This window comes from Psammomys obesus, unplaced genomic scaffold, assembly GCF_907164565.1.
Source record: "Psammomys obesus unplaced genomic scaffold, mPsaObe1.curated_primary_1811, whole genome shotgun sequence".
In the NCBI taxonomy this organism is placed as follows: domain Eukaryota; kingdom Metazoa; phylum Chordata; class Mammalia; order Rodentia; family Muridae; genus Psammomys; species Psammomys obesus.
Genome location: NW_026596120.1, coordinates 9,194,203 through 9,221,382, shown reverse-complemented (window position 1 = coordinate 9,221,382; position 27,180 = coordinate 9,194,203). Strand labels below are relative to the sequence as shown.

Sequence of the window (27,180 nt, the reverse complement as noted above, 5' to 3'; positions counted from 1 at the left end):
AAAACCTTCCAGGCCTACTGTTTCCTGTTTGAGAAGTTTCCAGTTACAAATTCAGTTTTTTTTTCTTTATTGTTCTCTTTTAATGTCAATATTAGTTTCAGCTTCTTTATATATCTGTGGAGGGAAGCAGTGGAGTCCAGGAAGTAAGCATGAGAAGAGCCCTCATGTAGTTGGAGAAGGGAGATAGTAAAATACACTTGATATGAAAGAAGGATGGAATATAGGGGGAGATTTAAAGTGGAATGGGGAAGGTGGATGGGGGAAGAGGGAATGGGAGGGAAGGGTAACTAAAGCCAAGGTTGTATGAGAACGTGGGAAAACTGCTTTATAGCTATACATACATGAGTGGAAGTACTCTATATAAATACATAATGCTGCTCCCAGAGGCCGAAAGTTAGTAACCTAAAATCCTCGTGCCATTTGTAAGATTTCTCTCTATGAGTCATTGCTCAAGAAGGGCTCAGAGGACCATAAGACAATGCAGGACGTTGGCACTGCTCTTTGTTGCCCACCAGGACCGGATGCTGAAGAAACCGCATGCTTTTGTAGCAGGGCACAGAGAAATCAAGCTGGGGCTGAACTGGAAATGTTCTCCCTAGTGACCAGCATTCACAGTTCCTGAAAGTGCTCTGCTGTTGTCAGGGGTGGAGGAAGTCACCTACATTCTTTACCCAACTGTGGACCCTGCGCTTTCCTTACCGGCCTGCTGGGAAAGCTGCCTCCATTGCTGCACACAAGGGCCACAACTGGGTGTGCTGTCACCCAGCATTTTCTGTTTGGAGTTGGGGGGGGCATTCATGCCCGGTGCAACCCCCTTACTGGTTTGCTCCGCTTGCTTTCTTATACAACCCAGGACCACCTGCCCGTGGGTGGCACCACCCACGGAGGGATGGATACTCCCATATCAACCAGCAATCAAGAGAATTCCCTCACAGGCATGCCCGCAGGCCGACCCGATGGAGTCAACTCGTCAAATGAAGTTCCCTCTTCCCAGGTGACTCTAGCTTGTATCAAGGGAATGAAACCCAGCAAAACCCCCACAGATATACATACATGCCAAACATGTCATAGTAATAATAAATACAATTTTAATTTTTTAAAAAGAATTCAGAAGAGTACTTACCTCTGAGCATGAGTTTTATGTGACTTGCTGAGTTGATTCATACGCCCTGTATCTAGATTTACATTTGGTGTGTGTATAGCTATTAAAACTGGTGAAAGTTCGAATCGGCAGCCTTCCTTCCTCACTCTCCTGTGCTGAGGCTTCCATCTGCCTTTACTCATCACTAATAAAGGCTTCACCACTGGAAAAAAAAACTGGTGAAAGTTGATCAGTGTATACTTTATTATTTGTGTATTTTATTATGAGCAAATTATATTTAATAATAGAATAAATAGGTAATAAATATACAGATAGAAAATGCTTATGTAACACTTCATACTTTTCTTTGATATAGGGTCCTCCTGCCTCGGCTCCCTGGGTACTGGGATTATGAGGATGGAATATAATACTGAGCTATACAATATAATATTAATAAATGTTGACAATATGTTGTGTTGGAATCTTGTAGGATGCAATTGTAGCTATGCTTAGCGGGAGATCTAGTGTTCTAAATGCAAATGTCTTAAGAGAAGATAGGTTAAAAATTATTTTAATTAGAAAAACACACACGGTATATACTCACTTATAAGTGGATATTAGACATATAATATAGGATAAACATCCTAAAATCTGTACACCTAAAGAAGGTAGGCAAGGAGGAGGGCCCTGGGTGAGATGATCAATCCTCACTCAGAAAGACAAAGAGGATGGACACTGGAAGAAGGAGACAACAGGAAACAGGACAGGAGCCTACCACAGAGGGTCTTTGAAAGACTCTACCTAGCAGGATATCAAAGCAGATGCTGACACTCATAACCAAACTTTGGGCAGAGTGCAGGGAATCTTATGAAAGAAGGTGGAGATAGTAAGACCTGGAGAGGACAGGAGCTACACAAGGAGAGCAACAGAACCAAAAAATCTGGGCACAGGGGTCTTTTCTGAGACTGATACTCCAACCTAGGACCATTCATGGATATAACCTAGAACCCCTGCACAGATGTAGCCCATGGCAGCTTAATCTCCAAGTGGGGTACCCTGGTAAGGGGAACAGGGTCTGTCTCTGACATGAACTCGGTGGCCGGCTCTTTGATCACCTCCCCCTGAAGGGGGAGCAGCCTTGCCAGGCCACAGAGGAGGACAATGCAGCCAGTCTCGAGGAGACCTGATAAGCTAGGGTCAGATGGAAGGGGAGGAGGACCTCCCCTATCAGTGAACTTGGAAAGGGGCATGGGAAGAGAGGAAGGAGGGAGGGAGGGTAAGATTGGAAGGGAATGAGGGAGGTGGCTACAGCTGGGATACAAAGTGAATAAACTGTAATTAATATAAAAAATAAAAATTTAATAAAAATTATTTTAATTTCTATCTCAACAACTAACAATGACACCTCAACCAGAGAAAGAAAATAAAATAGAAGCCAGTGTGATCAAACCATAAAGAGACATACAATGGGAAAGAGGAAACCAAAATTTTGTTACTTAACAGCCCTTAGTGAGCCTAATAAAGGAGACAAAGGAACAGATCACAATGAATCTACAACAAGACTGTAAAACAAATATTAGTACAGAGCCCACAGACCCGAAACAAGAACACTGTAACATCCATGCCAGCACAGGGTGAGACTCAGGCAGGTTTAAAACTTCCTTGAAAACAACTCCATAATTTATTTGGAAAGAATAACGAATTTTTTAAAAAAGAAAATCTTCACGTCCTATACATATCAAAACAGTTGAATGTGAGAGATAGGCTCAAATTCAAGTTGGATCCTGGGACCGGAAGTAGAACTTTCTGCCCATGTGGACATCTGCAGTGGGCACCTGCTAGCTGACAGGAGGGCAGCGAGAACAGAACTTCCCATTTCTTACCCCGCCCTTGTCCTGCAGAGGTGGTGTGCAGGTCTCCCAGTGCTAGCATTCAGAACTTGGTGATGGTAGAGACTGGGGCACCCAGGGAGAGAAGTTTCCGTGTCTGTGTGGATTACCTGAGGCCCAAAGGCCTTCCCCACTCGACGCAACTAATCCCGCTGCTGTCCACAGCCCTGGGAGGATCTATGGGACAGAACTGAGTATCCGAACAGCTATGCAGGGATCTGAGGAGCAATCTTCAGCTGTGTAGCAGGCTTCAACTGGCAAACACAAAGAAACCTAGACAGTGTGAAATGGAAAGACTCATCTCTGACACCCGTGTGTGAGAGGACCCCACACAAATTCGCCGCTGCTCACTGGGACTGCTGACTAAACTCTGGTTTGAGCCTAGCCACAGGAGAAACCTCAACAATTATTTTAGCCCCTGAATTGAAGAGACTAGAACAAATTTACATTCGCTAGGCACGTGGGGTGAGAAAGCTATAGTTAGTTTACTGAAACCATTAGCCTTCAGAAGGAAGGCCAGAACATAACAATAATAAGCCAAGAAGGGAGTGTAGTTGGGATTGCCTGGAGTCCCAGCTACTCTGGAAGCTGAGGTGGGAGGATGTCCTAAAGCCAGGAGTTTGAGGCCAGCCTGGGCTCTCTAGGCAAACCCGTCTCAGAACACAAAACAGGATATCAAGGATGTCTTAGCACGCAGTACTGTGTGAATGAACTCTGAGCTAGGCAGAGCAAGCCAGTCACAGAAGAGAGAGAGCCTTGCCTGGCTCCTCTTAGTACATGGCCCCTAGCCCAGTGAGAGGCCCAAAGACAGAAAGTAGTGTTACCCAGGAGCTGGGCAATGGGGTGGATGAGGATACGTTTTTGTAATGGGTATAAATTTTTAGGTTTGCAAGATAAAAACAGTTGTGGAGATTGGGTGCTGCTTATGATTATATCACAGCACACGTGTCTGGTACATCAGGTAAAGGCATTTAAAGGCTGAAGATGCAGGTCACAGGAAGGGCTAGGTTTGACCCCTACCCCTACCCCCTGGAGAGCACAGCATAAGCTCATTGCGGTGGTGCGCTCCTGTAATCCAGCCATCGGAGGCAGAAGCAGGAATTTGAGGTCATCTTTAGCCACAAGGAAAGTTCAAGGCCAGACAGAGCTTCAAGAGACTATCTCAAACAAAACAGATAAAAGTGGTTAAATTTTGTGCACTTTAACTCAATTTAAAAATTGTGAAAATTGTACACAAACCCGTTCCTGTTTTAAAAGTCAGACAATGCAGACAGAAGTACATTTTTCCCCTGCTGACATCCTCAGCTGGGCCAGTATGCCCAGTGTGCTTTAACATACAGTATGTCTTACTGTACACACACACACACACACACACACATACATACACCCTATGACTCAAGCATTATAATGATTTCCATCTTAAGGATGAGGAAGTAAAGCAGCTAAGAATCATGGGTCTTTTTCCATAATCCCAGAGTCCAGAAGTGCCTGAGATTTGATTTAACCCTTCGAGTGCAGGCTGCTCTTCTCCAGCCCGCTCCAGAGTCAAGCTGACACCCCAGTACTGAGACACAAAGGTGCGTCACTCACAGAGGCTGTCCTCAAGGAAGCCTGACAGTGAGGACACCACAAAGAAGCGGGCCCATGACACACGTAACAGTGGATGTTTTTCTTGTGTTCCAAAGGACAGACAATTTGACAAGGTACTGGGGGTTTTATAAATGGTGGAATCGTATATACACATTCACTTGTCTTTTGTTTTCAGTTCTGAACTCAAGGGCCAGCTCCAAGAGGAACCATTTTCAAGCCAAGCAGCCTGCTGCTGCTTCTCTATCTCACGCCATAGGCTTCGTTGTTCTTTTCCTTACTAACAGTTACTGTGTCCTCGGTGGAGACAGCATCTTCTCCATCCCGTCCATCCAGACTCTCTGGTGTGTGGGCCGGGCCTTTGCAGCTGGTAAGTGGCTGTGCACTTGGAAGAGGACAGTGCTGCAAAGTCACATGGTTTAGGCGCCTTAAATATTGTTTTAAGAACCTGGTAGCCTGAAACCAGAGTCTCCTTTGACTTATCTTATGCTGGCCTGCCACCACCCATTCCTTGGTTTGGAGCTGCATAACTCCATTTCCAACTTTAGTCTCCATGTGGCTTCCCTTTCATTATTTCCTCTGTGTCTGTATGAACAAATTTCCTTTGTGTGTGTGATGTGTTTAGTGTGTGGTATGTAGTTGTTTGTTTGTTTGTGTGTGTGTGTGTGTGTGCATGTGCTTGCCCATGCAGGTATGTGTCTGTATGCCTGTGAAAGCAAAATTTCCTTTTCAGTTGTCTTCCTTGATCATTTTGCACATTTATTTATTTGTTTGTTTATTTATTTATGTATTTTAGAGATAGGGTCTCACTATTTCTCCTTGCTGGTCTGGAACTCACTGTGTAAACCAGGCTGGCCTTGAACTCACAGACATTGGCCTGCTTCTGCCTCTGGAGGGCTGGGGTTAAAGGTATGTGCTACCTTTTCCTGCCCTCCCATCTTATTTTATTTTATTTCAGTGAGCCTGAAACTCAGGATTTCGGCTAGGCTGGCTGAGCTCCCAGAACCTACCTGTCTTGCCCAACCCCAGCTGTGCTGCTTGTGCCCAATTTTATACACAAAAGCTGAGACTCTAAACTCAGGCCCTCATGTCTGTGCAGTGGGCACTTCACAGACTGAATCTTTCCCCCAGCTCCAGATTCTTCTTTTATTAAGAGGGTACTGGTCATTGGACTTAGAGTTCATCATATTCTGGCCTGATGCTCATTTCTAAGAGAATTCTCCTTCCACAAGGGTTAGGACCTTAGCTCTCTGGAGGCTGCTCCTCAAATGTAACAGCAGCCAATCACCATTCAAGCTGTCATTTTCTGAGGAGCTGGTGTACGGCCTGATGAGCTCTCAAAGTGTAGGCACCAGGTCTGGAAGGCTTGGTTCTCCCTGTAGTGTGCTGTGATCAATTCCCAGAAAACCTTCATGGAACACTGTAACTAGATCCAAGTTAGATAATGTAATTACTCTGAACCAAGCCTTTATTGCCGTCAGCTGTCTCATCATCTGGTCATGGCCGTGAAATCTTGTATGAGCACCTACAATATATACGTGCTAGCCCCAGGGCGAGGCACTGTCTGAAGTTAGGGAGCTGCACTTCTCTCGGTCTGATTGTACAGCCAGCCAGGGTTACGGGGAAGCGGTGGGCTGCACCTCATGGCTTGCTTCCCCTTTCTTTTTTCCACTCACGGGTCACTTGCCCTCTCTGCGTGCACCAAGAGAGAGCAAATGACTTGTGAGTGAAGACAGCCAGGTTCCGGGAAGCTCCCAGTGTCATGGTGTGGGGAAGGGCGCTGACGGATCCCCCTGCAGAGAGGGTTTTGAAACTGGTGCTGAGGATGAGGAGTACAGAAGGGTTCCTAAGCTCAGCTCGGCTGTGCTAGAGGCTGGGTCCAGCCTTAACAGGTGGCTTAAGGGAGAACAGTATCGCACACTAAGGACCAGCTTGCGCTCCCAGGCTCAGGGTCGGGTGCACCCTGGTACTGGCCTGGTTTGTGATGGGCATGGAATTCCCTGGGAAAAGTCCAGGTAATACTGGAAGGAACAGGTTTTAGGTGATGTTTATCCAGGATAAGTCAGTTGGACCAAAGCGTAGAGCAGGGCATATCCCATCCCAATTGGCCACTGCATACCCGTCCTGCTGACAGCCGCGTCCGACACTGGGGTCTCAGGGTGCTCTCTAGGCAACGCCGAGCTGGCCCCGCCCCTTTTCACCTGGGCCCGCCCCTGGTGGCGGAGACTTCCGGATTTCCCTGCTTGCCAGAGCTCCACCCAGCTGGCCTTATTCCCAGTCTCCGAAGTCCAGGGCCGGGAGAACCCGAGCTCCAAGCGCCGAGAGGCTTGGTAGAACAGGAGCCGGCAGGCAGCGAAGTTCTCGTGCCCTGCAGACAGATGCGAGCAGGCATAGGGGGTGCTCCAACCTGAGCTGGGGTGAAGCTTCTGAAGAGGACAAGACGGCGACTGCGAGATGCAGGCGGAGGAGCCGCGCGCCCCGGGCGCGCCCCAGGATCCAGGCGCTCCGGAGAGAGGCCCGCGCCCCCGGTTCCCCGAGCCGCGCCTGTCGGGCCAGCTGCTGCCCGAACTCTACGGCTTCGTGGCGCGCGTGCTCTTCTACCTGGCGCCCGTCTACCTGGCGGGCTACCTGGGGCTCAGCATCACCTGGCTGCTGCTCGGCGCCCTGCTCTGGATGTGGTGGCGCCGGAACCGCCGCGGGAAGCTGGGGCGCCTGGAGGCCGCCTTCGAATTCCTGGAGCACGAGAGAGAGTTCATCAGCCGCGAGCTGCGGGGCCAGCACCTGCCGGCCTGGGTGAGCCGAGCCGGGCCGGGCCGGGCGGAGGGCTGTGGGCTTTTGATGGGGGAACTGGAGCGCACTCCCGGGCTTCGTGTAAGGGTCCGGCCTCAGAGAAAAGTCCGGGGCTGGACACACCGCGGAGAGAAACCGGGCGTCCTGGACTGCTCAGAGTTATTCCCGTGGGAAACAGAGGGCTCTTCTTCCACCCGCCTGTTGAGCTAGCGCAGGGAGCGAGCGACGCAGAGATGGATACACACAGCACTGACAGGAGCAGAGGGCTGGCAGGAATGCCCCGCCGGGCTGGAGGTGGCTGGTTGGGATGCTGCGTGGACAATTGTCCCCTCCCTCCTTACGCCACGGGGGATGCACAAATGCACACTCTCAGTCAAAGGACAAAAAAAAGCGTCCTGGTGGTGGCCGGCCTGGCTATGGTTTCTCTAATGCATCTGGTCCCGAGAACCCCACCTGGCTCACTTACAAGCAAGTTCTGTGTCCGTCCCTCCCCCCCCCCCCGCCCCAGCATAATTCCTCGGGTGGGGATCCAGGGACGCTGACAGTTCTTAGGATTGGACGTTTCACAAACATTGACCATTTCCGAGGGTTGGTGTATGACAGGCCTGCCCCTTCTGGTGCTGGGGGCTCCTGCTTCTCAGGGTCACGTGGGGAGATATGCAGAGGTGCCCAGACTCCTCATTTGCCCTGGCTTGCGTGTTTTGCATGTGGCCTGCTCTCTAAAACCCAGCTGCATTCAATGTATCACACCCGCCTGTGAGAGTAGCCTCTAAAGCGGGGTTTAAGAGAATGTTAGAATGGCCGATCGATCTTGCTTGGAAATGAAGTTTGCTGAGGCCACCACAGCAAAGTACCACATCCGTGGGGGCCTGAGTAACAGACACTTAGTGTCTCATAGTCTGTGGATGATGAGTTCAGGATCAAGGTATCTGTGGGTACATTTCTTCTGAGGCCACTGCGCTCTCTCTGCTTGCCTGTGGATGACTTCCTGCCTTCACGTGCTCCTCCATCTATGCGGCTGCGCCCAAGCGTTTCTTTTTCCCACAGGGACACCAGTTGCAGGGTTCAGGCCCATTCTAATGAGCTTGTTTTAACTTAATTAGATCTGTCAAGACTGCTTCTACATGCAGTCACGTGCTGAGGTCCTGGGAGATAGAACATGTGACTTTTGGGAGAGGAGGTTCAGCTTATCCCATAGCACTAAGGTGCTTGGTACAGAGGAGTACATGTCTTTGGGTGGATGGGGGAGCCGAATGCTTGCTGATAAGGGTACACGCTGTGAAACGTTAGTGAGTACATTCCTAGAGTAGAAGCGGTGGGAACAGGTGTGATCCGGCTGGCTGTGGACCACACTGAGAGGAAGGCGATGGTATCGCTCAGGGATGCCAGTCTCAAGAGGGAGATCGGTACACACAGGGGATTGTTATGGAGGTCTTGGAAAAGTTAGAAACAGGAAGTTGCATAGAGTCTAGTCAGGGGGTCAGAGGCCTACAACAGACACCTCACTGATTTTCACATTAGGTTGTCCCTAGACCACAGCCACCTGCCTTCTAGAGGGCTTGTGAATGCAGCCTAGAGGACTGGGCTGGGCGCCCTGAGGACCAGTGTGTGCTCGGCCTGTTGGACATGTGTGCGACAGAAGGCAGAAGGCAGGAGGCAGGCATGAAGGAGACGCAGCCAGACTCTGCAGGCTGTAGCCCTTGTGAGGTGCCAGTGCAAGATTTCAGAAGACACTGCAGAAAGAAAGGAAGGAAGGAAGGAAGGAATAAGCAGGGGGTAGAGAACGCATCTGGGGAAATTATTTGAACCTGGGCACAGCAGGCGGAGCTGAGAAGCATGAGGGAGAAAGGCTGTAGCTGCCTGTGGCCTCGAGAGGGAGGGTACTATCTGGGTGGTAATTACCACTCCTGGGGTCCCTGGGAAACAAGTTTAAAGAGGGTACGTTCCCATAAACACCTGGGAAGGATGCACAGCTTGGTGCAAACGTGGCCTTGTGCAGGACGAGGTAGGAAAGCTGGGGCCCTCGTGGTTGAATCTTCTGCCCTCTCTCTACCTCAGAATAGGAACACATGCTACTTAGAAGCCCAGTGACTGATGGAGCCCTGTCTGCAGTGTGGAGGATAACACGCAAACATTTAGAGAGACCTTGACACCATTGGCTTAACTCCCAAGAGCTCTTCTTCCATGTGCTGGTTGTAAAGAGGTGAATATTTGAAAACCCCAAGTTCAGAGCCAGGCACACCTATAAGACTCTGAAATAGAGGCCTCTAGAAGTAGAGGCAAGATGATCAGGAATTCAATTGCAAGTAGTAGTTGAGGCTAGCCTAGGACACTTTCTCAACAAAACAAAACAAAACAAAACAAAACAAAACGAAACGAAACGAAACGAAACGAAACGAAACAAAACGAAACAAAACAACCAAAGTACAGCACTTGCTGAGAGTCCAATAAAAGTTGTTGCTTTATGCTGCTCAGTCTTCTAAACCCCCTGAGGACCTTTTCCCTCGGTCAGGCTAATGAACAAGTCTCCCAGTAGCAAATGTGTCCTTTGGGAGCTGACTGGAGTGGAAGAAGTGGGAGGGTGCACAGAGAGCCTCCAGGGAAACCTCGTTCTGCCAGGCTCTTGCTGGGCCTGCTCTGTCGTTTCGGGCTTTCAGAGCTACAGTGAGTGTTCACCCACTGGCCTTCAGAGCTGGGCCGTCTTGCTCTGCGCTCAAGACTCTCCATGGGGTCAGCACGTGCTGCTTCCATGCCCCAGTCCCCTGTGTAGCACAGGAGTGGCCCTTCACTTCGACAACCCCTCTCCTCCCCAGGGCATTCACTGAGCCATTCATTGGCCTTATTTATCAGGTATTTACCTTGGCTCTGTCTTGTCAAAGAGTGAAGACTGGTGAACGCCTTCCCTGGCTCCAGTCTGATGGGTTGTGTGAGGGATGAGAGGCGGCTGGTTGGTAGGCAAACAGCCTGAGGCAGGGTAGAGAGTGGAAAGAATTGTGGGAAGTTTGTGGCAGTTTGTCCATCTCTGGTTTTGGGTCTAGCCCAGCTTGTTACTGCCAGCTGATAGCGATCAACCGATCAACCGATCAACCGGCAGCCTTTGTTGGGGACAGTTAAGCCTTGGGGAACTGCTGGCAGCTGATGCTGATGTGAAGAGGGAGAAGGTGTAGATGTGGGGGTCTCGGAGCGTTCACCAGGGCATAGCTGCCTCAGGACTTCCGAATCTCTCTGAAAACAATGGACTTGCAGGAGAGGCTCATTGGGAGAGTCCTTTCAGCCTTGAACCAACCCAAGTCAGCTTTTCTCTGGCTTCACACCTGCCACCCAGGATCTAGTCCCAAACCTTTCTTACCCTCCATGTGACTGGAGCCAGGGAAGGTGACCCACCCGCTCAAAGTGATAGACTCGTGGAGGCGGCAGCAGCAGCAGCAGCAGCAGCAGCAGCAGCAGCAGCAGCAACCCTGCCAGCCACTCAGGCAGCCGACTAGGGCCTGAGCACTGCCTTACCCTTCTAGAACCCATCACTCCCACTCTGTCCTCACTGACGGTTCTGTCAATTAGAGGAAGTTAATGCAGTGAGATTGGCCACCGTCAAATGAGCTCACACGTGGGACCAGGGAGAACTTCCTATCTTGAGGTGCCCATAGCTCTAAGACGTCATGAAACTCAGTTTAGAGTTGGACTCACCTCGGGAGAGAGGAGGAGGCATGGCAAAGTCATGTCCTTTGTATTCCTGTTCCATGTCTCGGTGATGTTTCATGGACTTACAGTGTGCTAGGCCAGGATTGGGCAATAAGTGTGTGTGACAGGGCGTGGGCGTCCTTTTCCTCCAAGCCCAGCACAGGGATTTTAGGCATCTGCGTGTTCATCCTCTGCCCAGTCACCAAACATTTACAGAGGGCTGGCAAGGTGTGCGGCACAGTTCTGTAGCATGAGCCACAGAGGTAGGTGTCTGTGGTCTCTGCCCTTGAGGAGACTTTGAGCAGAGTGGGGCCGTGGGCCCATGAGAACAGTCTATTCCAGGACACAGCAGACGCCCAGGATGTTTAGACAGGGAGGATATCTGAAGCAAGTGGGAACAGCCCAGGAAAGATTCCTGGAAGCAGAGCCTCTACAGCAGGTGGATGAGGACTGTGGTAAAGGACCAAAACCTCCCACAGGTTTGGTCACTTAAGATGCAGATTCTAGAGGCCGGAGAGTCGGCAGAGTGGGTTCAATTCCCAGCACCCACATGGAGGTTCACCATCTCCCAGGGCAACAGGCACACAATGTGGCATGTGGATGTACATTTGGACAAGAACATTCATGCACATGAAATTTAAAAAAAAAAAAAAATCTTAAAAAAGATGCAGACTCTAGGACAATATCTCACAAGATTCAAATTCACTTGAGATTGCCCATGGCTTCATTTAGAAATCCTGATTCCTGCTTGGACGGGAGTGTTCGGGACAAGCTCTGGTGCCCAAAGACTTGAGTGACCAGGAAGTCACTCGGGAAGTGGAGATTGGTCCCATGGGTGGGAACAGCCCCTGCCTTCCTGTGTCGCAGGCCTCTCCCCACTGGACAGAATGGAATGGAAGCCAATTGCCAGTTTCCTTTAGCACCTGTCACAGTACCTCAGAAGCAAGCAGGGGTAGCACTTCTGTGCGAATGTCCCAGTGACTTAGGGAGGTAGGAGTTCCCTCCTGAAGAATTCTGAGGGTCACAACATGAGGACGACAAACCAGCTGTATTGGTGAACGGGGGCTGGGGACCCTAGCCTGCCTTTCCGTGATAGTTTTATCGCTGCGACAAAAACCTTAAGAGAAACAATTATTAGACGAAGGCTTTATTTTGGCTCACTAACTCAGTGCTTTCTGGCCGAATCCATGGAATTCAGGCTAAAGGTTGGGGAGCACATCTTGGCAGTGGGAGCAAGTGCCCTAGGCTGCACAGTATACACCCTTTGGGCCTCCAGTCATCTGCTTCCTCCAGCCAGACCCCACCTCCTAATGGTTCCATCACCTTCCAGCAATGCTGTCCCTCTACCAGGGATTAATCCATTCAGGAGGTCAGAACCCTTAGGATCTAGTCACTTCCTCAAAGCTCCGCCTCTGAATGCTGCTGCAAGGGAGGCTGAGCCTTTCCAGGGACACTTCACATCCAGACTCTAGCATCCTCGTCTTCACCTTCTCCACGCACAGCAGCTTCTCTTGGCCACTGAGCCCCACGGTTCCCTAATCTCTGAGATAACAGGGTTTCAGTAGAGAGCTGCTCACAGGAACCCGAAGCGAGGATTAAGCTGTCCCATCTCCCAACCCCATGGAACCTATTACAGGGACAAAGCAATGTGGCTTGTTTGTTTGTTTGTTTTATGCACCCTGTACTCCAACTGAGGATATGAGGTTTGAACTCCTTGTCTCACAGGGACCCAGGGCCCAGGCCTCACACTTATCTCTGCAGCAAGTCAGGGCCAATCCTGTCCTACGTATACCTATGTGTCACGTGTCCTTGAAACCAAGGAACTCCTCTGGACCATTTCAGAATCCCATAATCGCCCACTCCATCCCTTTGCACATATATTTATTTTTAAGTAAAAAAAAAAAAAAAATCCCCTCTTCAAATTTTTACTTATTTTTCAAATTTTAAGGTTAGAATACATTGTGGCATTTTTATATATGGACGTCATGTACTTTATTCTCATCATTTCCCTTCCCCTCTGCCTTCCCGTGCCGTCCTTACTCCCGTCTCATTGGCTCATTACTTGTCCTGGCACCCCTGTCTTCATGTCATGTACACTCTATCAGCCATTCTTCCCCCCCCCCCCCCCCTTAAGACCTCTTCCTTCCCTCTCATGATCCCCTTTCTGGTTTCATGACCACATATACAAATATATACATTTACATATATCCCATGTCTAATTTTAAATCTAGGTTGCACATGCGAAAGGAGCTGTGGTGTTTGTCCGATTCTGGCTTATTTCACGTAACATCACGGTTCCCAATGCCGGCCTGCAAATACCTAGATTTTATCTCTCTATACGGCTGTATACACACATATGGACCACCTTTTCCTTCTCTGTTCTTCTTGCTGATTCCATTTTCCAGCTGTGGTGAGCAGTGTGCAAGGGTTTCTGTGATCTGCCAACTTAGAGTTCTTCCGGTATAGATCCGAGAGGTACAGCTGGCTCACAAGATAGTTGTTTTTGTTTGTTTTGTTTTTTTACCTAAGAAAGTTCCCTACTAATTCACAGAGTGGCTGCACGCGTCTACACTCCCACAGGCAGTGAATACGGTTCCTCTTTCCCCACGTCCTCACGTGCCAGCATTTGTCACTTGTTTTCTTGACGGTTGTCATTCTGAGTAACATAAAGTGGGACCCTGTAGTAGTTTTAATTCGCTTTTTCCAATGGCTAAAGGTGTCGAACGCTTTTTCAAGTATCCGCCCACCGTTTGTTATTCTTTTGTTATGAACTAGTTCAAAATCTGGCTTTCTGAGCTACAAAAGCAAATGTATTCGCCTTGTAAAACACATGGAAGGTACAAAAGACAAAACACACGGGTCCTTCACACATGGTTCTGCTTGTGCACACTTCTGCGCACGGACTGTATGTGAACGTTAAAAGCAGAATGAACTTCCACCTTCCCTTATTTTTTAAAATATTCTTTTAAAAGAAGATTTTGTTTTTACTTTAGTTTGCTTTTGTGTATGTGTGTGCACTGTGTAGGCCTGATGCCCTCGGAGACCAATGGGGTGTGTCCCCTGCAGCTGGAGTTGCAGTGGTTGTGAGCTGAGCTCAAGCCTAGCTTCTCTACAAGCACCACTATCTAGCATAGTCTCAGCCTATTATGAACATTCTCTAAGAGTACTGGAAATACTATGCTTTCCATGGTATGAATACACCATCAGCTCCTTAACCATTTCTTTAACGCTGATGCATTTTCACACAGATCCCCTCCCCTGTGTGGCCAGCATGAGTTTCCCCTTCTGATCTGAGTCTCCCACAACTTACCTCCAGCCCAGCTCGCTGCATCACCCTCCGGCTGGCTCCTTGGGCTGAGGCTCCCTCAACGCCCTCTTACCACTGTGGCTCACACTCTGGCTGGTACCTTCCAGTGTGTGTCTGACTCTCCTCCAGCCTGACTGCTCTCCTGAGGCAAGGCTGCTGCTCTTTCATTTCTGTTCCCTCAGCTCCTGGCTCAGGGCCCGGCCCACAGCAGCTCTCAGGTTTGCTGGGCTGGAGAGATGGCTCAGCGCTTAAGAGTACTGGCTGCTCTTTCACGGGACCTGGGTTCAATTCCCAGCATCCACATGGCGGCTCGCTCTTCTGAACTTTGAAGGCACCAGGCACTCATATGCTTGTGTGAAAAACACACATAAAAAATTTAAAAACTAGAAATAAAATTAGTAAATAAAAGTAAAAGCCCCTTGAGCTAATGATACCATAGGTACTTTATAGATCTTAGCAATTTTTCTAATTTCCTGGTATAGACTCACATCAAGGCTTATGAACACTTTAAACATATATTTTTATTTGCCTTTTTGAGAGTTTCATATCTATGTACAATATATTTTTATCATATACACGTCCCGCTTTTTCTTAACTCTTTCCAGACCAGATCCCCGAGCATGGACCCCTCCCAACTTGATGGGCCTTTTTCTTTCTAATCTGGGGATTTTATATATCACCACACCGTATTTGCCTCCCTTCCACCCGCTTCTCTTTTCCCTCCAGTTCCTCCCATGTCCTTCCCCCACCCCACCCCTCCTCTTGCATTCAGAACCTTTTTGTCTATACTTATTTTGCTACACACACATACAACCTACTGATTCCAGTTCTCGTTGTCCTCATTTGCACGTGTTTAAGGCTGGCACCTTAGGATTGGGGTCTCCTTGTTGAAAGAAGAAAAAAAAAAAGGAACAAACCCAACTGGCTCCCCTCCGTTGCCAGCCGTTGACTGCCGCTAGCCCTCTGTCTAGGTTTGCGGCTCTGTGAACTTTTCCCTTAGCCATGTTGGCTTATCGATTGGTGTGGCCTTTGCGGGTCTCGTGCGGGCAGCCGTATTTCTGAGAGGCGTGGGAGCGACACCCCTGTGCTGTCTGAAAGAAGCTGTCATGAGGCAGCCCTGGTCCCTGACTCTTACAGTCTTTCTGCCCCGCCCCCTTTACAATGTTCCCTGAGCCTTGGGTGTGGGGTTGTGTTACAGATGTCCCGTTTGAGCCTGGGCATCCCGTGATCACTTACCCTCTGCATCTTGACTAGCTGTGGGTCTCTCTTGTAGCCTCCGTCTGCTTCGAAAAGAAGGCTCTTTGATGAGGCGCACAGCCGTGGAACCCGGTTAGTGCCGCCTGTGTGCGCACGGTTGTAGGAGCATGGCACAGCATGGCCGTACCCCTGGAGAAAACTAACTCTGCCTATGCCAGCAGCTTGCAACTCCCTGTAGCTCCTCTGCTAGGGTTGGGATCTGTGACTCCCTTCCTCATCCACACGGGAGCTTGGACTGCCTTGGTCCTGTGCTGGCCTTATTCAGGTGGCCGCAGGCCCTGTCGCAGCAATTCTCCCCAGCTGCTGGCTCCGACAACCTTCCTGCCCCTTCTTCTGTGATGTTCTCCGAACCTTGGGGCTGAGGGGGTTTGCTATAGATGTCCGTCCCACTTATGGCTGAGCACCCCACCACCACTCCCTCTCAGCACTTGGACTGGTTGTGAGTCTGTGTTAACTGCTCTGTATTGCAGGACGTTTCTCTGATGAGGGCTGAGAGTTTTACTCACCTACGGGTACAAAGATAAACATGCAGAAGACAGATACTATGTCCACTTAAAGTTTATGAAGATTTTTAAAGAGACTTTTGCCCTCTTCACTGTTGTCTCATCAGCCTCAGTGACTATTATTTTAGCACCCTTTTTAGTCTGATGAGCAAGAAGATAATTTTTTCTTTTTTTAACCTCTAGGTATTGTCAATCACAGGTCTAGATCATTGACCTTTCTGGCAATTTACAGTATCACTGAGGCCTGGACTGCGTGCTCTGGGGCCCGGGAGATGGCTCAGTGGTTAAGAGTGCTTACTACTCTTGCGAAGGACCCTGGTTTAGTGACCAGCACACACATGGAGGCCGATAGCCATCTGTAACTCTAGTTCCAAGGAATTCAATGCCGCTTCTGTCCATTGGGGCCTGTATGCATACTTTGTACATGTATGCATTCAAGCACACACACACACACACACACACACACACACACACACACGTGCACATAAATTAAATACTAAAAATAATAAGTTTAAAAAGGCGAGGAAGACACCCAGTGTTGACCTCTGGTCCCCACACATATACACATATACCCGTGCGCACATGCATGCACAGACATAGCATGTACACATCACGTATGAGAAAGCCTACTTTGTGGACAGTTCTCAGTCCTTATTCTTAGCAGGCCGCTGGCCATCGGTCACTGATGGTCAGTATTGGGGTTCCAGCTGATTGGTCTTTCTGTTGCTGGGCCCAGCTGGTTTAGACCTGTTTGCTAGCTGGGTGTGTTATTAAGAGCTTGTGGATTGCAGGCTAGCGCCCGACAGGTTGGCAGAGCGATTATTTCCCTGAAAGCATGCTTCGCAGGGTAATTTAAAGCAGAAAGGGGGCAATTTAAAAGTCGTCGTCAGGCGGGCGTGTCACACACCTGTAATCTCTGGACTCAGGAGGGTGAGGCAGCAGGAGAGCAAGCTTGAGTCCAGCCTGGATTAGTCTCAAAACGGAAAGTAAAGATGGGAGTAGTTTTCATGGCTAAGTACTTGCCTCCTGACAACAAAAGGGTTCGGAAAGGCGGAAACTATGCTTCCTCGTGAGAAAAAAAAAAAAAAAAATGAGTGAAATCGAGGGGCTGCTTTCTTAGAAAAGCCACCGGATCAGCCCAGGCTGTATGGTCCAGACAGGGCAGCCTGAGGGCCACTGGCGAGCCTTTGCAGGGTCTCCCTGTATAGTATCCCTAAAATGTGTGGGTCTCGCCCCATCTGAGCATGAGATGTGGATAACAACATCAGTTTGGGCAGCAAGTATGAATGTGTGTGTGTGTGTGTGTGTGTGTGTGTGTGTGTGTGTGTGTGTGTCTGTGAGTGTGTGAGTCTGGGTGTGTCTGTGGGCCTTTCTCTCCCACCACCCCACATGTGTCGCTCATGTGCGCAAATGCCTGTATATACTGTTTCATAGGAAGAGTTACCGTGAGGAGGAGGATGCAGAATCTACCCAGAGACAGGAAGGCCCTGTAAGTGATGTCCTATCCAGCATCCTGCCTCCTGAGAGAGTTCAGTGGCCCAAAGCTTCATAGAGACATATACCCTCAAACCTAGACCCTTCACGATGGGATTTTACTGTCACTCTGGGCCCTGTTTCCCACTGCTTTGGAATCATTGTCCTTAAAGGCTTCATTAAGTAGGTTTCAGACATCTCTACCTAAACATGGAGATAGTGTCTAAGGTGGGCTCTGTCTGCTTGGGGATTTGACTTGAACCCGAGCTTGCTTTAGTTTCTCCCCTCCAGCTCTCATTACCGCTGGTCTCTGGCCAAAATGTCATCAGTAAAAATCATCAGCCTGTGGCCAGATGTATATTGCCAAGCTTGACGTAATGAGTTTGGTTCCCAGAACTCGTGTTGGAAGGGGAGAGCTAAGTTCCCCAAAGTGTCCTTTGACTTTCTGACTTCCACACTTACCCCGGCAGTGGTCCTGGTAGTTTGGGCCATGTGCCAGGCCAATTTTAGGGACACCTTCTTGCCTGCGATGCATCGTTTGAGATACTGTACAAGTTTCTTTGGGAGTGAAGCAGGCCAGGGCCCTAACCCGCTTAGAAATGGCTCACTTCCGGTGTCCCTAAATCATGTGTGTGGACGGAGCAGGAATCGTCAGCCTCACCCCCTAAGAAACCCGAGGCTGAAGATCAGGGCCGGAACCCTGCTCCTCTAGGTCCTTGGCTACACCTTCCATTGCCAAGGCAGTTCTGGGGGGAGGGGCAGCCCACCTTCCACAACATTAATCTCCAGGGTTTGCCTTCCAGCCCTTCCTGGACAAGCCCTGGTAAAAGAACCGAGGCCCAGAGGACAAGCGCTTAGTGACAGTAGGGTCACCCAGGAGAGCTGGAGATCCAGATGGTGAATTTGGAGTTGCAGGCAGAGGCAGAATAGGAGCTGCCTCCTATTCTGGGGTCTGAGCAGACTCCCCTCACAACCCCAATCAGGAGAACACCACCTTCTCATTCTTTTCCCGCCAGCCACCAAGATCAGAACCATGTCTGGGGACTCCTGATAAAGGTGCGGTGGCCAGAACCTCTGAGGGCCTAACAGAGATCCCCATAGGTTGAGATACCACCCAAGAAGTTTCCTGATTTGGTTTTATATCAATGTCTGAGAACCACTTCCAGAATGTTTCAAGAGCCTCAGCTTCCTGGGGCATGGGAACAGAAGCTCTGCGGCTGTGGGGCTCTGTCCTGTGTTCAGCTGCCATCTTTCTTTGCTGCCCTCTGTTCCTTGGTAAGGAAAGACAAGACAGAGGCTCTGATTGAGTTCCTTTGCCAGGCCTCACCTGGCACCTGCACTGGGCAGGGTCTTCTATGGCCCTTGAAGGCTCAGGCCCATCAGTGACTATGCATCTAGGGCACGGATGTTTCAGCCAATGGGCAGAGCCAGGAAAGCAGCCACCAACTTTGTCTCCTCCTCTGATAGAACTGTGTGCTTTCTCCTCTCTCCATCCTCTGTTCCCTTCTCAGTGGTGTTTCTCAAGGCAGAGGAAACAAGGAGATTCAGTTAGGTTCTGGGTGGGACAGGCAGGGACACACAATCCAGAAACTTTGTATGTACCAGAGATCAAAAGGGTCAGAGGGCTTTCATAAGTCCTGGTAACAGTTGCCACTTCTGGGGTACCTCTGGATCAGGAAGGGTCCTGAGTACCTTGTATGCACTGTCCCATTTCATCTACCTGGGACTCATGAAGGAGGCAGCATTGAACCCATATTGAAGATGAGAAAGTAGGGGCATAGGGAAGAAGAGTTATAGTTTTTACTGTTAGAAAACTAACTTAGGAACGTTACGTGACTATAATAGGAAGGCAATGTGTGCTACCATTTCTCTATGGTTTTAGAGATCTATGGGTACACACGCGTAGTCAGATAAGAACAAAAAAAAATAAAACACTGTGAGACCATCTCTTCAGAGCTCATCCTGGTGCTTCAGCAAGTTCAGGGAGATGCGAATGAAACGCTTGCTGTGAAAAGATGCTGGGAGAGATGTTTTCCTGTTGGGTTCTGCTGTCCCTAAACATGTCAAGAGCATGCTCAGTAGCTCTTGAGCTTGGCCTGTGGCTCCCTGTTCTCTGTTTCCATGGTGACCTAAGCACTCAGGCTGGTAGTGTTCCACTTCCTTACTAGCCTGCCTCCATCAGCTCTGTAGGCACCTTGGCATTGGATGCCTAGGAAAGCCAGCTTTCCAATGGCTCATCACAGCTGGGTTCAAAAGCTCATCCATTTCAGGAACTCTGATGCCTTTCCCCAGATTCTGGATAGTCCTGCTGACCCAGGCTTAGATCTCACTGTCCCATCTTTAGTCTAAAGTCTTCTTGGCAGGAGAGAGAGGGATGAGTCTGTCTCCTGGTGAAAGAACTCCACTTAGGAAAAACCAGATGGCCGTTAGCTCCAAGCACTGTCCTAAGCATGTACATGATGAAAACAAACATTCAGGCAACATACATGTAAAATAAAATGAATAAATCTAAAATTTATGAAAGAAAACATACACTGGGGAAAAAGGCAGTGTATTCAACAGGTGGTGTGAGGAAACTGAACAGCCACTCTGAGAAGAACGAACTTGGACGCACATCTCTCACTGTGCTCAAGAATCAACTGAGGACAGATCAGAGACTTTTTAAAAACCCCAAACTCTGAAGCTGCTTGAGGAAAACATAGGCAATACAAAGTTGTCGGTCTAGGCAAGAACTTTCTGAACGAGACTCCAACAGCACAGGAAAGTAGCCACAAGAATGAACAACTGGAACCACGTGAAGTTAAAATGTTTCTGCACAGCAAGAGAAAGTATCAGCAGGGGAAACCACCCACAGAATGGGTGAAATCTGTGCCTGCTCTACCCCAGACCAGTTTGATACCAATCATATGTAAAGAACTGCAAGACTTAAACAAAAAACACAAAACCGCTGATTAATGTGCAGGCTAATGAACAGACTAGTCTCGAACGAAGAAACACAAAAGGCCAATAGATATGTTCAGCATCCTTAGTCATGGGGGAAATGCAAATTAGAATCATTTTGAGATTCCATCTTACCCTAGTCAGAATGGCTATGATCATGGAAACAACAACAAATGCTGGCAAGCATGTGGGATATAGGCCCCCTTATCTGCTTACTGGCAGGTGTGTGCACTAGTGTAAGCACTATGAAATTAAAATTAAGAATAGAAGTACCATATGAACCAGCCATGCCACTCCTCGGCACAGACCCAAAGGACTCTGTGAACTACCGCAGAGATACTTGTACTTCCAGGTTGATTGCTACATTATTCATAATAGCAAAGAAATGGACCCAGCCTGGACATCTAGTTTATCAACAGCTGTTAAGAAAAAAAAATGGAATTATTAAAATTTCAGAAATGGATGGGACCAGAAGGTATTGAGGTGACCAAGTCTCAGAAAGACAAAACTCACATGTTCTCGCCTGAGTGGATGCCAATATTTAATGTTTGTATTTATGCAAATAAAGGCTGTGAGAATGGGTGTACACCATGGAACAGGAGACCATGAGAAGGAAACAGGAGAGTTAAGAAAGCGGAGTGTGCACAAAGGGCCCACATGGCATAAAGGTGGAAAGGAGGGTCCAGGGCTGGGAGCCCACGAGGGAAGGAAGGATGCGGAAGAACCAGGGGGAGAAACAGCAAAGACCATTTTTAAAACTGCCATGATGAGGGGCTGGAGAGATGGCTCAGTGGTTAAGAGCACTGGCTGCTCTTCCAGAGGACCCTGGCTCAACTCCTAGCACACACATGGCAGCTCACAACTAACCAGGGGATCTGACACCCTCACACAGACATACATGCTGGCAGAACACCAATGTACATAAAATACAAATAAAAAATTTAAATGCCATAATAAAAGCTAATTTTTAAAAGACTTTTAGTTATATTTTGATTTTATTGTCTTATTTTTGCTCTCTCTCTCTCTCTCTCACTGTGTGTGTGTAAATGTGTGGAGACAGTAGATAACTTGGGAGAGTTGGCTCTCTCCTCTATCCCCTAGTTTTAGGAATTGAATTCAGACCATCAGGCTTAGTGGCAGGTGTCTTTATTCATTGTCATCCCCAGCCAGCTCCAAACTTGATTTTTTTTTTTCAGATGCTCAAAACAGGAGAACTTAATTCCTCTGTTTTCCACAAAAATGTTGAGGGTAGGAGAGAGGGTTCCACAGTAGAGAAGTTACTGTTTATGCAAAGGCCCTGAGCGCAGTTCCCAGCATCCATGTTGGGTGGCCCGCAGCTGCCTGTAAGCCCAGCTCTCTTCTGGCCTCCTCAGACACTGCACTCGTGTACACATATTCCACACGCACACATATACATCTACACACATTCCACGTGCAAACGCACATACATGTATACACATTCCACATGTGCACCCACATACGTGTACACACATTCCACACATGTTCATGATTCAACATCTCTTTTTAAAATGTTGAAAATAATACAGAAAAACACAACTGAGCAATTTGGCAACAAAAGACTTGAATAGCAGTTGTCCTATTAGACAGAGCGGAGTTTAACGAGAGTCTGAAGGCAGGAAAGGACGAGGCATGCTCGGGAGGGCGCTAATTAGATGCATCACGGACAAATGGGTTTCGAAACACAAACCTGAAATGGAAGTTGGCCACTGACATGAGGAAGCAGATGGGCTTGGAAATCCCAGTCTACCCCTATCTGACAACATCTGATCAGGCAGAGAGTAAACGCAAGGCAAACGTGTTAGCCAGACATAACTAATAGGTCACCCTGGGAGCAGCCCCAGAAATTAATCGTGTACCAGCTCATAGAAGAATTATCAGTAGCTTCCATCTTGGTTCACACCATAGAGAAATAATAGAACACGGTAGTAGGGAGCCATCGAAATCTCAGGCCTATGTATTTAATTTTTACGAGGTTTATTCATTTGATTTCCCACGTGAATGTTTTGTCTACACATATCTATGTATACCATGTGTTGTGCTTGGCGCCCAGGGAAGTCAGAAGAGGGCATCAGGTTCCCTGGGACTGGAGTTAGGGATGGCTGTGAGCCACTGTCTGTTGGATATCCTAAATGCCCTTGCGTGATGAAAACACATCGATTAAGCCTTTCCCCAGACTCTGACATGTGCTGACCTGAGATCTACCATAGAGAGTGTTCTATAGAAAGACCGTAGGAGCTTCCCTTGAAGGCCAAACCCAGGCAGAGTCGCTGGCTCTCTCCCCTGCTGCTTATGCAGGCTCTGGCTGATAAGGCAGTGCACGGGAAATGAAGAGAAGGACAGCAAGGAAGAAAGATAAAGATTGTTACTTCACGGGAGAGAGCCTGCCCGGCTGTGTGTAACTGCTACAATGGCATGGAGGATGGAATTGGGAGGACTGATTACGTAGCAAGTCTGGGGCGTGAGGCCCTGTCTGAAAATAAGGCAAAAAATAAAAAACAATAAATAACCTAGCACAATCCAGTAACAATTAGAAATGGTTATGTCCAGCAAACTTTCTCACAAAGTAAAATACGTTTTTTTTTTTTTTTTTTTTTTTTTTCTTTTTTTTTTATTTTTTTTTTGTTTTTTTTTTTTTTTTTTTTTTTTTTTTTTTTTTTTTGTTTTTTTTTTTTGGTTTTTTTTTTTTTTTTTTTAATAACTACGAAACCCACAATGTTATCTGACAGGTGTTCTTACTGGAGAACAAATATCTGCTGCAGTGGATTGATCTGGAATCCCCTCCTCTCCCCTCCCCCCAAGCCCTGTGGCAAAGGCTTGGTCTCTATCAGGGTGCATTTGGAAGGTGATGGAGTCTGTTAAGGGTGGGGCTCAGCGGAGGGTGGGTGTCCTCAGGTGGGACACTGGGACTCCATGAGGTGAAACAAAGCTTTTTTGTTTTTTCTTATAAACTGATTGTCCCAGGCGTTTTATCACAGTAATGCAAAGCTGACTAACACATTACCACTATCTAAATAAGTTTGGGGAAGGGAGAATCACTCTGCCCCCGGGTCATTTTGAAAAGACGTAGTAACTGAGAGTGTCAACAGGCAAACAAACTAATGGGGTTGAAGATTGACTAGGAACAATTCAGATCACAGAGAAAGTGTGTGTTTGTGTGTGTCTATTAAAAAAAAAAAAATCCAGGCAGAGCTAAGATCTAAATACGGAAGCCACAGATAAAAACTTAGGACAGCCTTGAGAATTTGGCATGGGGAGAGGTTTCTTCAAAACATGAGAAAGACCAGTTATGATGGGGAAAGAGGCTGACTGGCCTTTCCACATCAGAGCTTGCTCGTGTCAGCCTTCTCTCTTCTGCTCACTGGGCACAGAGAATTGGTCCCTGTGTGCTGCTCACCAGCGTGAAAATAGGTGCTGAGATCTGGCTGAGGGAAGCCCCCCTAGGGAGCATGCGTCAAATTGGATGCCCTGGTGTTTTTGTTTGTTTGTTTGTTTTTTTCTTAGACGCACTTTCTGTCCTCAGCAAGGGATTCAAACCATCTGTGAGGAACCTCTTGGTAAAGAGCCTCCAAGGCAGGGCTGGTAAGCTGAGAGAGACCATGGCAACTTCAGGAACGTGGGCCTGATCGTTTTTTTGTCGCTCCCACGCTCTCTTGGGTCACCAGAACACAAGGCGTGGGCTGTTCATCGATACCTCACGGCCCGCCCTAACTGAGCTCTAGAGTCACGGCAGGAGCTTGTTAAAAATTGGTCAGAGGGCCCCACCCCAGTGCACTCTGATTCAGGCTGTGCCAGGCAGTTTAGAAATCGGCACCTGACTAGCTCCCGAGGGTGGCCAGCTTTGGACCTGCCGAGCTGGCTCGGCCTCCAGGGTCCAGAGGCAGAACAACTTGGTTCCCAAGGATGTAGAACTGCCCGGGCTGAGAATGTGGAAGGATCCACACCCGGACTGTTGCCAGAGCAGGAAGGACAGTGGCTTGGGATGGAGACTGAATGGTCCAGCAAAAAAGCAAGGGGCCTGACTGAAGCTGATCCCTCGTGGCCCCTTCGTGCGGTCTCTGTCCCGACCCCGTGCTCAGGTGGACTGTCCTCTACCTTTTTTCTTCAGCCTGAGCACGCCTTGAGAGCAAGACGCCTACCGTCATGCCAGCATGCATTTATTCAGTGTTCACCTGTGCACAGTGTTTGTTAGGACATTCCCGTGCTGGGGGCGGGCTGCCGCAGGGAGCTGCACCTTTCCAGGCTGGTGGGAGAGGGCTGTCAGAAAGTGTATCGAGTTCTGCAATGGAGAGCCATCAGACACCCCAGGGGAACATCTCTTCTCTACTTGGAAACCTGGAAGTATGGGATGGATAATGACAAATAACAACAGTTCCCGAGAACAGGGAGGGGTGGGGGACAGGGACTGTTTGACACCCCGGAAATCAGGATGTGCAGGACCTTGGGAGAGAGTTGAACTGAGAGGCCAGGGGCTATCAGAGGAGTTGAGGCAAATCATGTGGAGGTGAGCCCGCATCCTGGGATCCCCACTAGCCCTGCTGGTGGCCCCTTTTTGGCTCACCAGGGGCAGGAAGAGGGGTTGGGACATAGCAGAAGTTAAGTTGCTATGTGACAGGGCCTGAGGGTCCTGTGCTGGAGAAAGGGAGGCTTGGGTGGGACTCCTGAGAGTAAAGAAAGAAGAGAGGACAATAGGTACTTCATCTCTACACACACACACACACACACACACACACAGACACACACACACACACACACCTGTGCCAGTGGCTGTTGAAAATGGTACCCTAAGGTGGCTGTCACTGAGTGGTGACATTTCCTGATAAAATGATGAATTTCTTATTGCTTAGGCAAGTTTTGCCTTTGCTGGTATGTCTACAGTGTACCGCTTGCCTCCTCGGAATGGATAACCGCAATTTGTGAGGTGCAAATTTGCTTATTAACCTGAAGGTATCGGTGGTGTATAGAACTGGTGCAAAGTAGCAGCCTCAAGAGTCTTCCTGTACCCCTCAGCATAGCTGGACTGGTGAGCAAGGGAAGAGAGGAACTGTGGGGAGCCTTCCTCAGGCCACCACACAGGCCTCGAAGGCACTGTGGGGCCGGCTTCTCCCGTGAAATCAAAGCAGGCCTAGGAGAGCAAACTGGCCCTGAGTCGACAGAGCGAGGAGTCAAGGGCACCCCCGTCACCTAATGCAGAGGCAGGAGCCCAGACACAGGCAAGGGGTGCGGATTCTGCGAGCCGTCTCCAGGGAGCAGGACCAAGGTTCCCAGGACTCCTGCTGGGGGCGGGTGGCTCTTGCCTAAATTCCCCCTTTGGGTTTCTCTTTTCTAGATTCACTTCCCGGATGTGGAACGTGTGGAGTGGGCCAATAAGGTAAGGAGTGGGCGGGGCATTGGTGGTCAGGGCAGGCTGCATCCATTGCAGGCCTGGGCATCTCTGCTCCTTCCCGTAACCAAGGGAACTCTACTCACCGCTGGAGTCCCTGAGCAACCCCGATGAGAGCGTTGTGCAGACCCAAACCTCAGACTGTACTTCCCCTGCTAAGGAGGGCAGAGAGGCCCCTCCAACGCCAAGCTTGAGTGACAGGCTCCCCGGCTGGTTCATTCACAAAAGGGCTTTCTTCCCTTCAAGTTTTTTTTTTCCCCCTTTAGATAAGTTTTAAATTAATATCTGGGCCAAGGAGAAAAGTTAAAAAAAAAAACAAAAAACACAGAAAATTTATAGAGAAAAGTGCAACCCTTATTTCCTTCCTCTCAAGATCATTATGTAAGTCAAGGAACACACTAATTAGACACCACATCTGGATTCCTTATGGCTTCCAACCCAGCTACAAAGCCACTGCTGTGCAGCCTTGGGCAATTTGCCCAGCATCTCTGAGCTGGTTTCCTTATCTGTGCAATGGGACTGAATATGATCCGGGCCCAGGCCCATGGTGAGTACGGGTTCTCTGACACCAGGGGAGGAAAGTAGTTATGACTGGAGGAAGGTCACCTAGCGGAATGCCCCTCGTGCTGGCTAGCTGCTCCATGTCCTGCCTTCTGACCCGTCTGCATCAGGAACCCCGACTTTCCAGATGAGAAGCCTGAGTGCCCCACCCCCAGCCTGGAGACTCCTGATTCTCAGACTCTCCTTAAGCCTGGGACGAGGCTTGGTCTATAGCAGCACTCCTGGGTCCCATTCCTTCAGGCTCTGCTGTGGCTACTGGAAGGAGCAGAGTGGAAGGAGGGCTGCCTTCATAGGATAGACCGAAGCCCAGGGCCTCGACTACTTCTGCCCTCCAACCTGTCACTTTACACCTGCTACAATAGCAAATGCTCACTAGTGGTGAAAGGGAAACTGAACTAGTCTGTGGGTCAGTTAAGGATGTTGTGCCTTGCCAGAGCGATAGCCTAGCAGGTAAGGATGTTCCGTTCCCATGACGTACATGGTAGGGAAGAACACAGTCCTATGAGTTGTCCCCTGACCTCCACGTGCGTGCTATGGTGCAAAGTGTATACACACACAGACACACACACATATATTCACACTCGCTCACTAAATATGCGTGCGCGCGCGCGTGTGTGTGTGTGTGTGTGTGTGTGTGTGTGTGTATAATTTTGGAAATTTTTGATCGTTGTATAGCTGCATCTGCATGACATCAATTTTTATCAACAATGAAC

The 27,180-nt window shown here is 48.9% G+C and overlaps 1 protein-coding gene across 1 annotated transcript in view; it reads left to right on the top strand.

The window, feature by feature from the left end:
* The first annotated feature begins 6,879 nt into the window (after window positions 1-6,879).
* Esyt3 (extended synaptotagmin 3) overlaps window positions 6,880-27,180 on the top strand; it is a 43,613-nt gene continuing 23,312 nt past the window's right edge. Inside the window, exons 1-2 of the mRNA XM_055629737.1 lie at window positions 6,880-7,350; window positions 25,853-25,894. Coding sequence (XP_055485712.1) covers window positions 7,012-7,350; window positions 25,853-25,894 — 381 coding nt within the window. The 5' untranslated portion in view covers window positions 6,880-7,011. The remainder of the gene's footprint in view (window positions 7,351-25,852; window positions 25,895-27,180) is intronic.